General features: G+C 40.2%; 2 protein-coding genes across 5 annotated transcripts in view; both read right to left on the bottom strand.

The window, feature by feature from the left end:
• Positions 1–13,726, bottom strand: part of cpne1 (copine I) — a 28,193-nt gene extending 14,467 nt beyond the window's left edge. For 2 of the 4 annotated variants that reach the window (XM_034314396.2, XM_034314393.2), the window contains exons 1-2: positions 13,588–13,685; positions 10,691–10,774 (exon numbers count right to left, since the gene is read on the bottom strand). The gene's annotated coding sequence lies outside the window, so the exon portion shown is untranslated. Of the gene's footprint in view, positions 1–350; positions 655–10,690; positions 10,775–13,587 lie in introns of those variants that run through there. The other 2 variants (XM_034314395.2, XM_034314394.2) reach the window with 2 other exon arrangements.
• rbm12 (RNA binding motif protein 12) lies at positions 6,062–13,680 on the bottom strand. The gene is made up of 3 exons (XM_026932791.3): positions 13,588–13,680; positions 10,691–10,774; positions 6,062–9,799 (listed from the first exon to the last, which is right to left on the bottom strand). The coding sequence occupies exon 3, from the start codon at positions 9,775–9,777 to the stop codon at positions 7,096–7,098; it is 2,682 nt and encodes an 893-aa protein (XP_026788592.3). The 5' UTR covers positions 9,778–9,799; positions 10,691–10,774; positions 13,588–13,680; the 3' UTR covers positions 6,062–7,095.
• Positions 13,727–14,406: the final 680 nt, after the last annotated feature.

The following is a 14,406-nucleotide window of genomic DNA, read 5'->3' as shown; positions in this document are numbered from 1 at the left end:
GTTCAGTATGTGAGGCTCACCGGGCTCCAGACATCACTCATAAACCACAACTGCACAAGTCCCTCCTGATCCAGCCCTGACTTCCTCTCCACACAACACAGCACTACTAGCGGTTCAAAGTAACCCATTAAACCACGGAATACTCACTCTCACTCACTATCTCTCTCAAAACCGTGAATTTGCATGCGATAGCAACATTAAACCCGTAAACATAAAACTAGAGTTTAGGTGAACATAAAGCCATATAGCATTTCCGGATTTGCGTAAACGCACAGTGTTAAAAACACACACGCTAGTCAGCCATCCTGATTAATAAAAGCAGTAAATAAGACTGAGAGCACAAGCCTAACCTTGATTATTCACACAAAAACAACGTCCTCTCCGCAGTAGCAGGCGCAGTTCAACTCTCTGTACTCAGGCTGCTGTGATAAAACGAAGGTGTGGCCCCAAGCCCCGCGATGTACACACGCGTGATGTTATTGGTCGGACTGGCACGCAAACGCAGCCTTCCTGTTGGACAAATCAGCTGTCAATCACGCCGCTGTGCAGCAGAACCACAGTCAAGCAGAGCAGCATTCCACACAGGTTCATTCACACGTCCCTGACACACAGCGCTTCACCAGATCAGCCACAGCTGTGGTCTGCTCATCTCCAGCAGACATCACACAGAAAGCAACAATCATAAGAAAAAAAATAACAAAACCACAGAGAATGTCACCCTGAACATCCACAACTGTAAACAGGTATAATGGAGTTCAGCTCAGTCCAGCAGCAGCAGTGTCTAACCCGGTGGTTAACCTGGGCTCAGGGAGGTGAAGGAGCCCAACGTGTGGCATGTGGGAACAGTTCTGTGTTAAACAATTCCCTGTCTTCATACAAGTATAATGTGGTTAAGATCAAGAAGTTTTCTATATGTCCGTTTCTGTTCTGAGGGCTTAATTTAAATACAGCCCATATACGTTTTACTATTCATTATATACACTCACCACCCACTTTATTAGGAACACCTGCGCCTTTATGCAGTTATCCCATCAGCAAAGCATGTGGAAGCAGCACAATGCATAAAATCATGCAGATGCAGATCAAGAGCTAAGTTAATGTTCACATCAAACATCAGCATGAAGAAAAAGTGTGATCTCTGTGACTAACAGTGGCATGGATGTTGGTTGCAGATGGGCTGGTTTAAGTATTTCAGAAACTGCTGATCTCCTGGGATTTTCACACACAAGTCGCTAGAATTTACACAGAATGGTGAGAAAAGCAAAACACCTCCTGTATGCAGAGGGTCTGCACGATAAAACAACTTGTGGATCAGAGAGTTCAGAGGAAAATGACGACTGGTCAGGAAGTCTATAGTAACTCAAATAAGCACTTTTTACAAGCGTGGTGAGTAGAAAAGCATCTCAGAACACACAACACACCAAACCTTGATGTGAATGAGCTACAACAGCAGATGACCACATCGGGTTCCACTCCTGTCAAACAAGAACAAGAATCTGAGGCTATCATGGGCACAGACTCACCCAAACTGGACAGCTGAAGACTGAAAAAAGGTGATTTTTTTCCCCCTTAATCTTAAACTGTCCACTTTGGGTGAGCCTGTGCCCATGATAGGCTCCGATCCTTGTTCTTTGTTGACAGGAGTGGAACCCAATGGGGTCCCCAGTGTGGTCTTCTGCTGTTGTAGCACATTCACCTTAAGGTTCGATGTGTTGTGTGTTCCAAGATGCTTTTCTGCTCACTACGGTTGTAAAAAGGATTGTGTGTGTTACTATGCGTTACTGGCAACCAATCTGGCAGTTTTCCTCTGATCTCTCTTATCCACAAGGCATTTCCACTGACACAACAGTCACTCACTGCCACATGACTGGCTGATTGGATGACTGCATAAATGAGCAGATGTACAGGTATTCCTAATAAAGTGGACAGTGAGTATATACACACATTATTTTAGTATTCATTATGAGTTTTGGCATCAAAATAAAAAATAGAATCAAAAATACAAAGATAAGTCAAAATACCTTCGGACTTCGACACGATACAGGAATGATACAGCAAAATGAACACGTTACTTTGAAATGAAAGCTTTGTTTTTTTGTACAGCAGTGTGAATCTACTACTCCATCATTATCGCCATCATGCCAAATGTTCAAATAATGAAGCTCTGTAATTTGTAACTGTTTAAAGTAAAACATTTGAAAATTTGATTATGCAAGACGTTTAGGGTGGATTTTTCCTTTATTCATTTTTATAATTAACTTGTGATCTTCAGTGGTATCTGAAATTGAATTTGTAATGAAATTCTGAGTTGACTTTTCATAGTTTAAACTTCTTTCACAAACAGGTTCTATTTTCACCTTGGTTAATGGTCTCCTACATTACCCACAATGCTTTTCGACTACCCGCTGATAGTAGTGCAGTGAGATTAGTACTGCTTCAACATGCCTTGTAAAAGTGGTAATTTGCAAGTTGTAATAACATCATTTCATCACCTTGGCCAGTACACCGTGTGAAGTGGGGGGAAAATGGACGCCTCCATGAAAGCTTGTCTTTTGTTTGCTCTGTCAGAGCAGGTAAAGCTAATAAAAGCCACTTTAACCGCACTTTTACAGTTGCAGGCCTGAGTGGCTAGTGATATTGTACTGCTATAGCGAACTTCAACCATTCATGCAACATTTTGGACTGAAATTGCAGCACAGCAACAGCAAACAACAGCTAGTAGCTTAGCAACAAGCTAGCCAGCAGACAATAGCAAGTAGCTTTAGCAACAAGTTAGCTGGCTAACCTTAGTGATAATTAATGTTGATGATTACCTTTTAAAAAGAGTGATTAGTATGGTAAATATTATAGAGTTAACAAAGTACTGTCTGTATATTTACTGATGTAAACACAATACTGCATTAAACTAAGTAAAAAGTAGAGAAAGGGAACTTTACACCATTTACAGCGTGAGCTGCCATTTTGATTTGACGTCACTCCGTAAACAGGGAAGGAACTGGTACTTGAGAAGTCTACCCCAAGTTGAAGAGTTAAAATTGTAAGTCGAGAGGGTGTTTACGGTGGCTTTTACTGGTTGTAGTCAACTTCGCGTCTATTGCAGCATTAACCCTCACTTCAACTCTACCTAAAGTAAGCTTTAGTCCTTTAGTCTGTCCAGCTCTTAACTCCTCATCTGTATGTTCTGTTCGTTAAGCTAACCATTATCATTTATGTTTGAGATTTTTAATATGAGAAAAAAATCAGACACTGTAACTGTACTGGCAATAACAGCATCCCCCTGTTTTCAGCACAGCACACATCCATTATACATGGGAATAATGACAATACAGCACCAAACTAGTGCCAGAATCGATAAGCACATAACAAATATTTCATTATAATCGTATTTAAATGCCTTTCAGGGTGGAGTTTACCTTTAAGGGAAATTGTTGGTAGTTTTCTATTATATGCAGTGATGATCTACTGTATCACATTTTTACCAAAAAAAAAAAAAAAAAAAAAGAATCAAAAGGTATTTTGATATTTCAATGATCACATAACTAAAATAAGCTAAAATAACTCAATGAGACCACAGGTCCTTCCTGTCTAATGTCTGCACATCATTAGCTTGAAAGGCTCCATTTGCCATCAAATGCAACAGACACTGAAACACTATCAATACATGGTGTTTCACTTCCGTTACTATGTACTCTTGTAGTATACCATCCAACTGTAGCAAACTGTGAAACACAAATGACAAAGCTCTGGCAAAATCCTAGCAGCCAGCAATCATGCCTTCCCGTTTTAAAAATGAAAACTCGATAATCTTGTATTTACAATTTGGGAAACACTCAGCATATGAGCATAATACAGACGATTCGGTAAAATGCTATTATAAATCCACTCTCTGGGATTTCAGAATAGACGGCTGCCACTTAAATAGCCTGAGGTCTCTGTGCATCAAGGAGTCATAAGCAGGGCTCTAAATGCAAGAATCGTAATTAGTTACATAACATTTAAAAGCTTTAATGGGTGTTGTTTATAAGACTATAGCACTAGAAAAAAAAACCACTAGAAAAACCAGAACTAGGAGGACACAACATTTGACAGTCAGTGCGAATAACTTTGTTGGTGTGAACAAAAATAACAGCATCTTTGATGGTAACTTCAGTCAGCTTTCTGAGTACCTTTCATTTACTCAGTTACCTATCATTAGTACAAAAAAGCATGAGCACATCAGCTGGAGCAGAAGAGCTGCCCCGAACAGTAAGGATTTACTGTATTACATACACTCACTGCCCTCTTTATTAGGAACACCTGTGCATCTGCATATTCATGCAGTTTTCTAATCAGCCAATCATGTGGAAGCAGTGCAATGCAAAAAATAATGCAGATACAGGTCAAGAACATCAGGTAATATTCACACCAAACATCAAAATGAAGAAAACACATGCTGAGATGCTTTTCTGCTCACCACGGTTGTAAAGAGTGATTATCCTTCCTGGCAGCTCAAACCAATCTGGTCATTTTCCACTGACCTCTCTTATCAACAAGGCATGTCCACCCACAGATCTGAAATACTGAAATACTCAATACTTTCTGAAATACTGAAACCAACCCATCTGGCACCAACAATCATGCCACAGTTAAAGTCACTGTGATCACACTGTGCGAGATCACACTTTTTCCCCCATTCTGATGTTTGATGTGAACATTACCTGAAGCTCTTGATCTGTATCCGCATGATTTTATGCATTGTGCTGCTGCCACCTGACTGGCTATTGGATAACTGCATAAGTGAGCAGGTGTACAGGTGTTCCTATTAAAGTGATCAGTGAGTACATCTTTACACAGTAAACAGTCATAGGGTAATCTCCCTTTAGCTTTTGGTTCAACAATGCCACAAAATTCAGCTTCAACTTCAGCTTAGTTTAGAAACACAAGAATGTAGCCCATAAGATCTTAAAAGTATTTGTCAGAAATTACTTTAAACCATAAAAGGAATTCAATGAAACATAAAATCGCATGTCAGGGATAACAGAGCTGTTAGCAGCTCCAGAGTGTACATCATGAACATGGCAAAAAATACAATTCAGGGCTATAGCAACAGGCCAAAGCAGGGGAGGGGGGATTCATAAGGTTATAGATGTCCATCTTCTTAAAGAAATGCAAAACAGCCAACTGAGTAAATGACCATATCATGTTTAGGCACAAAGCTCAAAGCCAGTATATGTTCACATATACAGTTGTATAAAAGACAAACAAACAGTGCTGAGTTTCAAAGCTGTATTTAGATGAAAAGGCCTAAAACTTACCTTCAGTAACACCACGATGACTCAAGCAGATCTTAATCACACAGTGGTCAAAAGGCAAATAGTCATACACTGACACATGCACATAAATTTTCTGCTCGGTATAAAATAAAAATCTTATATTATGGCGCTTGTTTCTTGATGCAACTCTCAAGAAGCTTTAACAAAAAAGGTGGTGATCCTGGACTGGTACATTTAGTCAGATGCTTTATGAAAGAAGCCAAAAGAAGTCTTTCATCCAACACAAACACATACAGACCCACTCCAGATGAATATATCCACTGGGTTTGGTTCAACATTGAACACTCATCCAAATATGTAACATCGTATATTAACTCCTACGGAGATACTCAGAAAAAACTCTGAAAAACTGTGGCTCTACAAAATGCAATCCACAGCATCACTGTCCATAGCCAAGTATACCACAAAACTAGAACCAAAACAGCAAATGCCTGTTGTTTACATTTTTTAGCTAGTTTTGCACATCAACGTTAGCAAAACTCATTTTCAAATCCTTGTTAAAGCCCAGGCAGGAATCTTCCCAAATGAATAAATAAATTTCAATTTAAAATGTGATGCACTCCATGACAACATTACCTCAGAAACCTAGCAGGACTTTTTTCAAGAAATAACTTTTCAATTCAGAACAATTCATTGCTTTTGTTGTGGAACAAAATCTTGCAATACCCAAACCTAGAATAACACAAAAAGAACCCTACCATAAAAATGTGCATTTCATACAATTTTTGGGGTACACATGTGAAACAAAGTCAGCAGAGGAAAAACAATCTTTATTGATTATTTGTAGAGTGGAACAGGGAAAGGGGGACAGGAGAAAAAATACAATACCTTGCAAATTCAAAAATTCAGGAATGTCATTTTATTGACAAAATACTTGTGCTGGAAAAAATATGTACAACAGCAAATAAACTTTAACACCAAAATAACTGTAAAGCTGACATCTTAAAAAACAAACAAACAAAAACAAAACAAAAAAAAAACAAACAAACAAAAAAAAAAAACACCGCTACCATATATCACAGCAAAAAAGAGGGGCAAATACACACACATGGTGGAGAGCAGTTAAAAGGAAGAATGTAAAGCTTTCATTTACAAAACATTACATTGCCGCATTTATTAAACAATGCTGCATATCCAATTATAGTGAATAAAGTCATCGCATTCATCATCTTGTGTTTCTCACAGGTAAAATTCATCCTAAAGACCTTGCACTCAAAGTGGAACATCAACTGAAAACACTTTTCGTGCATTTACTGTCTATTATGAAAATAGAACTAAACAGAAGCCTAAGAGTTGTATTTAAGAGCACATACACCGAGCATGGCAGCATTAGGTGTACACCCCATCTGAGAAACCATAAACCACAAAACATACGGCACATGTAGTAGTGCAAATGGTCAAAAACTACATTTGGGTAAAGAATATGAACACAGGGAATTAGAGAAAGAGAAGCCAATAAAGACACTGCAGCACAGCCAACAGCCTACACTTGCAAAATGCAGCAATTAAGTGTTCTTACACTTCTTTATGAATTCTACAAAACCTCAGCTCTCACACGATTGGACGCCACTCTCAAGCACTTTAGACAAAGAAACAATAACCCTTAAACAGTTCGCTTTCACAATCACACTTTAAAAGGGTCAACATATGTTTTTCTCTTGGATCTACTTTACTGGTTAATTTAGCATATCATCTGATAAGAGAAAAAAAATTGTTATGCCACTCTAAGCTCTGTGAATATAAAAAGCTCAGTGCATGTCCATTTATTTTGTCATGATTACCTTCATCCCATAGTGATTTTTACTTTTCTTGCACCAATAGGCCTATCATTCAGGTCCATAACAGCAGACATTGCTTCATCATGAGAATCAAATGCAACCATTGCCTCCCCTGTAGGCAGTCCCTTCTCACTAAATTGCAGACACACAGAGCCAGGCAACACCTTATAACCATAAAAGAAATCTAATATTTCATCAACCGTGACAGTAAAAGGCATATTTTGAATCTTGACAATGGTTGGCCGTGGGTTGCCTGCACCACCAGTGGTTGATGCCCTTGGATTTTCAGAGGATGGACCAAAGGCAGGTTGAGAACCTGCTGAACGACTTTGGTTTCCACCACGGTTTTGACCTGCACTTTTCCTTGAAGATCCATTATCAAATGACGGCATGCTCCTTAAGCTCTCTGGGGCTCCAACAAAACCAGGAGGTGCACTGCTGCCACCAGGGCGGAAACCAGGGGGCTCCAGGACAGGCCCAGGTAAATGCCCCCCAACAATAGGAGGAGGAACAGGAAGTGAAACATCACCCAAAGCTGTACCTAATGGAGGCAGAGGTGGTGGGCCTGCTAAGCCATTACCTGGGGCAGCAAATGGGTTGACAAATGGAGGGCCATTACCAAGGTTCCCCACAGCACTTCTGAGAAAATTGAACTCCTCCCCGGTCATTCCAGGGAAAGCATGTTGTGCTTGAGCTTGGATTTGGGCTTGCACTTGGGCCTGAGCTTGAGCTTGGGCCTGGGCCTGGGCATGTGCATGGGCAAGGGAATTGTTTTGAGCCTTTTGTCCCCGCTTTGACTGTGGGGGAGGGTTTCTCTCAACCTCCTTCATCTGCTCATATGTAACCAAGTGGACAAACGCATCCCTGCCATTTAACTTTTGCCTATGTAATCGTTCAGCTTTATGGGCATCCTCCTCAGATTTAAACTGCACCACAGCTTGGCCAAGGCCATTTCCGTTGCCATCAACTAGTACTTTGAGGCTGTCTTCAAACAATTGAATTCCATCCAAAAACAGGCGTACATCTTTCTTGGACACATTATAGGGGATATTTGTTATATGAGCACAAATTCGAGCACCCTTTCCCCCCTCTGATAAGCTACCTTTATGATCCCCCTGGGAGCCCTGCATTCTTTTGCGAATTGCATCAATCTTTTCAAACATATTTTTCTTTGTAATAGGGTGCACTTGTATAAATCTACTTCCCATGTACTGCATGTGGCATCCCAGAGCAACTTTGTAGTCCATTTCATTTCTAAACTCAACAAAACCCTCTCCTGTTGCCCTGCCATTGGGTCCATATGCAATGTAAATGCTGTCTTCAACAATGTCCAGGTTTTTGAAAAATTCAAATATCTGTTTATTTTCTGCTTCATACGGGAGCCCCTTTAAATACACACAGTACTCTTGTTTATGAGGTGACCGAGACCTAGCACGCTCTCGACCAGAAGGGGAAGCAGAGGTAGCGCTTCCACGATGATGCCGACTCTGTTCCGAGTCACTACCTACTTTAAGCTGCTCTGCACATGATCCCTGGGTATCTCTCCATTGCCTTTCTGAAGAAGGAGATATTTCTATATACCTTTGGCCTATCATACCAGTGTTTCGTTTAAGAGCTTCAAAGGAATCTTGGGGTGTAAAAAATTTAACCAAGGCCCTGCCACTGCTCCTGCCAAGACCATCTCTGAGTATCCGAATAGAGTCAACCCCCAATCCATGGAAAAATTCTCCAATTTCAATTTCAGATGTATTGTAAGGAAGGCCTTGAACCTGTATGTACAACTCATCAGGGTTCATCAGTGCTGATTTCAAATGAGCCTGGAGATTGAGTGGATTTAGAGGGTTTAGGGGGTTAAGAAACATTGGATTTGGGTTTCCAAGAGACAAAGGTGGTCCTGAGGCAGCAAGACCACCAGCCACGGGTCCAACTGGTGGGGGAACACCAGGATTAAAAGGAGGGAGTGCAGATAGGTGTGGCATGTGAGCCATGGGAGGGACAGGTGGCACTGAGGTTAAAGGGTTTACAGCTGGTACTGGGGGTAACGTGGACACTGGTGGTGGTACTGGCATGGGCGGCATAGGTGGTAAGGTTGGCATCGTAGGCAAGGGGGGTATTGGAGGAGGTACAGTACTTAAGGAGGACATGGCGGTAGTCATGGTGGACCCCATGCTAAGATTTGGGCTGCTGAAATTATTAAAGTTTGGAGGCATGTTGCCTATGGTTGTAGAGGCAAAGGTTGGAGCACTTTTGTTGCTTACAGGTTCATTAACAGAGACAGCTGTGGTTGCTGTAGTTGAAGTGGTATTACTAAAACCTTGTGCAGTGGTTGGCAGGCTACCCCTTTCAGTTCCTCCAGTAACATTGGGAGGTCCTGACCTGTTACTATTTCCTGAAGCCCCATCTGCATTACCAGTTTCAAAACGCCTGCGGCTCAACTCAATCATGTTTTGCATCTCAGTTTTGCTGCTAAGTAACAGTGACACTTTGGAACCTTTGATTGTTCCCCCTGTGCGCATCATTCCAAGCCTTGCATCTTCATCTGTTGCGAACACGATAAAAGCTTCACCATGGTCACCCCCTACAATATGCACGCCACCATCCGGGATTGTCAGACCGGAGAAGAAATGGCGAATGTCCATGGTGCCAGCCACAATGGGGAGGCCCTGCAAACGGATGACCACAGCCATGCTGAGGTGCTATAACGCACACCTGTAGATGAAAGAAGGCAACGACCATCAGGCTAGGGTGAAGGAAAGGTTAGTAGGACAAAGTCACACAAAGCCTAAAACCATAGAATAGAGAGGATGAAAGTTGTTGTACACAAAGCATTTGAGCAATCACAATGAAAACAGCAAAAACAAATGCAGTCATCTCTCCATAACCAAAGCCAATCAAACAATGATTTCTTGTCACTGAGCTCACATCATAAAAAAAAAAAAATAAAAATAATGAGGACTGATGCCAAAATGCTCCAATCCTTCCACATGTCGTTCCCACAAAAATAACCACTGTGTGCAAAAAGCCAATTTCAACCAAGGACGGGTAAAGTTCGAAATCAGTTTTGACGTATAGTGACCACATTTTTTTTTAACTTGGATATTGATTGTAAAAATTTTTATTTTACCAATTTACTAAAGTATAGATGCCTCTACAATTCTTTACCATTTCATATCTGTACTAAATAACTATCAATGAAATCAGAAAGTGGAACAGCCCAGTAAATTTGTGTCTGCATAAACATAAGCCACATTTGCTGCTCACAAACATAAATATGGTCCATAATGGATAGCAGATAAGTGCTTAAAACCATTTTTATTCAGATAAAAGTGAACATGAATAGTGAAATTCCATGGCTAATACATTTCAAAAAGTCCAGCAAACAGTTCATGAAACATTAATAGAGGACTTCCAGTTCAGGCATTTCTCAGAATATAGCAGCGTAATCTTATCTGTACGTTTGATCAAATGCAACATTGCTTTTTCATGCTGAATAAATCTTAAAGTCATTAGCTTGAATATTGTTCACCAAGAAAACAGAGAGATGTGTACAACAAAAATCTGAAAGGTTTCTAATGAACTGAAGGCTACGCAATTTCTTACCTGTATAATTAGTGGTGGTTCGCTATTAGTTGTGGACGAAACCCAAGCCAATCTTGTCGTCAATCATTTAAAATCAACTCTCGACTGTAATAAAAGAATAAACGAAGGCAAAAACATCAATGCAAACAGCAATGTAACCAACAACGCCCAGTATGCATGTTCTAGTACACCATTCAGCACCAGCCATGTCAAGCTTTTAGTATAATATAATTCAAATCCAGCATTCGTTAATTTAGATCACCATTCACACCAGAGGTCTGGCTAGCTGCAAAAACACCTTTTGCAGGTTTTAAAGTTATTAAACTATAATATAATATTATACTTCATAATGAACTCATCAGAAAATAATGCAGAAGAGCAAAACCAAAATTCTTGACATTTTCAAACGTGAAGATTCCCAATGATGAAGCAAATAAAAACACACATGAAAACACAAATTAATGCGCTATTTCAGTTTCTTTGATATCTGAGTCTAATGCATGGATATATTGAGATAAAATAATGAAATAACAATGGGTCCCTATATTTAGTCCTACACGGAACCAGCTGCAATAAATTATTGTGTGCCATAAATACAAGTGTACAGGGAGGAAAAACTGATTACCATTTACTTTACTAAGTAAAACAAAGGAATGCACATTTTAAATAAATCAACTGATAAATGTGCACCAACAACGACGTACCACTATCTATTATTTTTGAGCCTGCTATATAACTGAGACTCCAGTGAATGAAACTGTAACAGTATTTATGCTCATACCTTACTACTGTACCAGAGCGCTCAAAATCGCACGCTAACATTATGGAGTTATTGTGTGGTAAAATTAGTAATAAAATTACAGGATCCACAAGCAGCATATTAAATTATCAAAATCTAAATGCAGATGCTGCAAATATAAATTGCCAAAAAAAAAAAAAAGCTTTTGTCTGTCAGTTGAATTTAGTGTGCCCCATCTAATGACCTCCATTAATAATGTTGTAACCAAACATGACAACGGCTCCGCCAGCAAATTAGTGGTTAGTGATTAGCAAACTATCACTAACCTGAAATCGAAGCTAGCCATCTATGTAGTTATCACATAGTAGTAACGTATGTAGTTATTGTTGGGTAAGGAATAAAATACAAGAGGTGTGCTGCTACGGGAAAATAATCTGCAAAGGAGTGGTGTGGTGCATTGACAACACCGAGAGCTGTTACCACCTGAAGTTTCTGTTCTTATAGCATGTCCATTCGTGTTTTATTCCACTTATACTAACGCAATTTGCTAATTATTACAATTCTTTATTTATTTATACATACATACCTCTGCAACAAGTTCACTCATGGTATCATATGTTATAGCAACACCAATTTCTCTCTTGAAGTTAATATCATGTTAAAGAGAAACCAGAAAGTGTAAACTCCTCTGTCCTGAAGACTTTCCCATATCAGAAAAATACAAGGAACAGATTTACCTGACTGTTACAAAACACTGACATTGGACTCCTTCCAAACCTGCTAAATAAACTCCTTAATCCATTAACATGAACATCCACCACACAAGTTCCTGTGTCTGTTTTACAATAAAAATGAAAACCGAGTAGACTGTGCACATTAATATAAACCTGTGAAACTATAGCCAGCACTACTGTCAGAACTGCTGTTACTCAAAATTACATACATTAAACAGAGTAAAGTACATAAAACAATACAAAATATGTTTCATGGATATTATTTCTTGGTTCAGCAATGAGAATTAGATGTGTGCCTTCAAACTTTACATCACCAACAGACAGTTAAACAAGGCAGCATATACACAAAACCCTCTGGTCTAATTTAAAAAAAAAAAAAAAAAAGAGGGGGAAAAGCCAGAAGGAAGAGGAGGAAATATGATATCAGAAGCAATAAAAAAAAATGCATCTTCAAACTTCATCCACAAATTTCGAGAAAATTAGTTTTATGAGTAATTTTTTTAAGTTCATTTGAAATATCTGCATAATTTGACCACATCCTGCCTATGTACCTTGCGATTTTGCGTTCTACTTTTGGCACCAGATTAGTTCCATTGTTGGACACAATACACTCCCTAAAACACATCTACAAATCTCTGAGCATCACACCACCATGAGCAGGTAATCAAATAATGCCAAAATCTACCACAATCCACCAAACCCCAGTCTGCAGATGGCAGAATATGAGGGTCATATGCAAGGTTATACTGCTGAACACTACGCCGACAGCAGGAAAATATTAACATATTTAAAATACCCTTGAGGGATTTATTTATTTATTTTTTTACATTTTGGGGGTTAAAAAATCGTATAACAAAATCACTGAAAATTGTAAAACCTGGAGCAGAGAGGAATTAACGCCAAGCCAGCAGCAGTCAGGCTCAGAGCAGTGGACTCGCTGAGCCCTCTACCAACAGAGCCCCAAAAAGACAAGACGGACGTGAGGCCAAAAACAGCACCATACCTGCAGAAAACAATATCAACACACAGCCTGATGTGCAGAAATACTGCCATTTGGAGAACAGTTTCATACTGAAATACACCACATGGCCCAGTGAGCGGCCAGTCAGAGCGGAGTACACAGCGAGGATGACAAAATGGCGCAGCAGTCAGGCTCCTCAAACAACAGCTAGTGCTACTGCCACCAAGCCAGCTACAGCCTCCGAGTTCCCTCTGCACAAAACCACTGAAATACACACACACAACCTCAACAAACAGCGAAAGAAATGCAACGTCACGCTGCTCTCAGCAGACCTCATGCAAAACCCTGGGCGGCTAGTTTTCTAACAGTCTGACCTCCCAACACCGGACATGTTTAGATTCACTTCAGTCGGCAAATGGCGTCAACGCTGTGTTCAACTACAGTGCAAGATTTCTGTGAACTGCTGTCCTCTGAACATCCTTACCGAAAATATCTGCGTTAACAGATTTGTTTTAGTTGGTTGAGATTTGTCACTAAAAAACGACGTCTCCTCTGCGCGTGCACACTCTCGCCGCCTGCACAAGCATCTTTGTATGGAAAGCGTTCAGCGATGGCGAACACGCTGACTACAAAGACCAATGAGCAGCCTGCGCAGTGGGCGTGGCCTTGAAACCACGCCCTTCCGCTCAGCGCCCTCTGCTGGCTTATGTACAAACTCATTTGCTCATGCTAAACTTCTGCCCGAAGAAAAGGACCATGAAGGCATGGTTGGCAAAGGATGGAGTGGAAGTACTCAAGTGTCCTGCACAGAGCCCTGACCTCAACCCCACTGAACATCCTCCTGTGGCTGAATGAACACAAATCCCCAACAACCACATTCCAAAATCTAGAGGAAAGCTTTCCAAAAAGAGTGGCTGGTATAGCAGCAAAGGGGGGGACCAAGCTCATATTAATGCCATGGGATAGACTGGGGTGTGAAGGTCAGGTATCCACAAACTTTTGGCCATATAGTGTATAAGCAGTGCAGACAACAGTAGGTGGCGGAAGCTGTATGGGTGTGGGAACGACAGGATCACAACCAGGCTAAGAATTACAAAACCTAAAGAGTCAGGAAACAGTCCAAAAACTGTTCATGTTTTATTTGCATGCAACAAATACAAAGTGGAAAGATACAAATCTATACAGCAATATAAAGAAAAAAAAATAGACAAATAGGCTTATAATAATAGGATTTAAGATCTGCTCCATACTCCACCACGGAAGGTGCAAAGCCAATTACTGCCATTAAGAGGGTGCTAATACA

The sequence above is a fragment of the Pangasianodon hypophthalmus genome, chromosome 20 (assembly GCF_027358585.1).
Source record: "Pangasianodon hypophthalmus isolate fPanHyp1 chromosome 20, fPanHyp1.pri, whole genome shotgun sequence".
Classification (NCBI taxonomy): Eukaryota; Metazoa; Chordata; class Actinopteri; order Siluriformes; family Pangasiidae; genus Pangasianodon; species Pangasianodon hypophthalmus.
The sequence above is the reverse complement of the archived record's forward strand: the minus strand, read 5'-3'. Positions and strand labels throughout refer to the sequence as shown.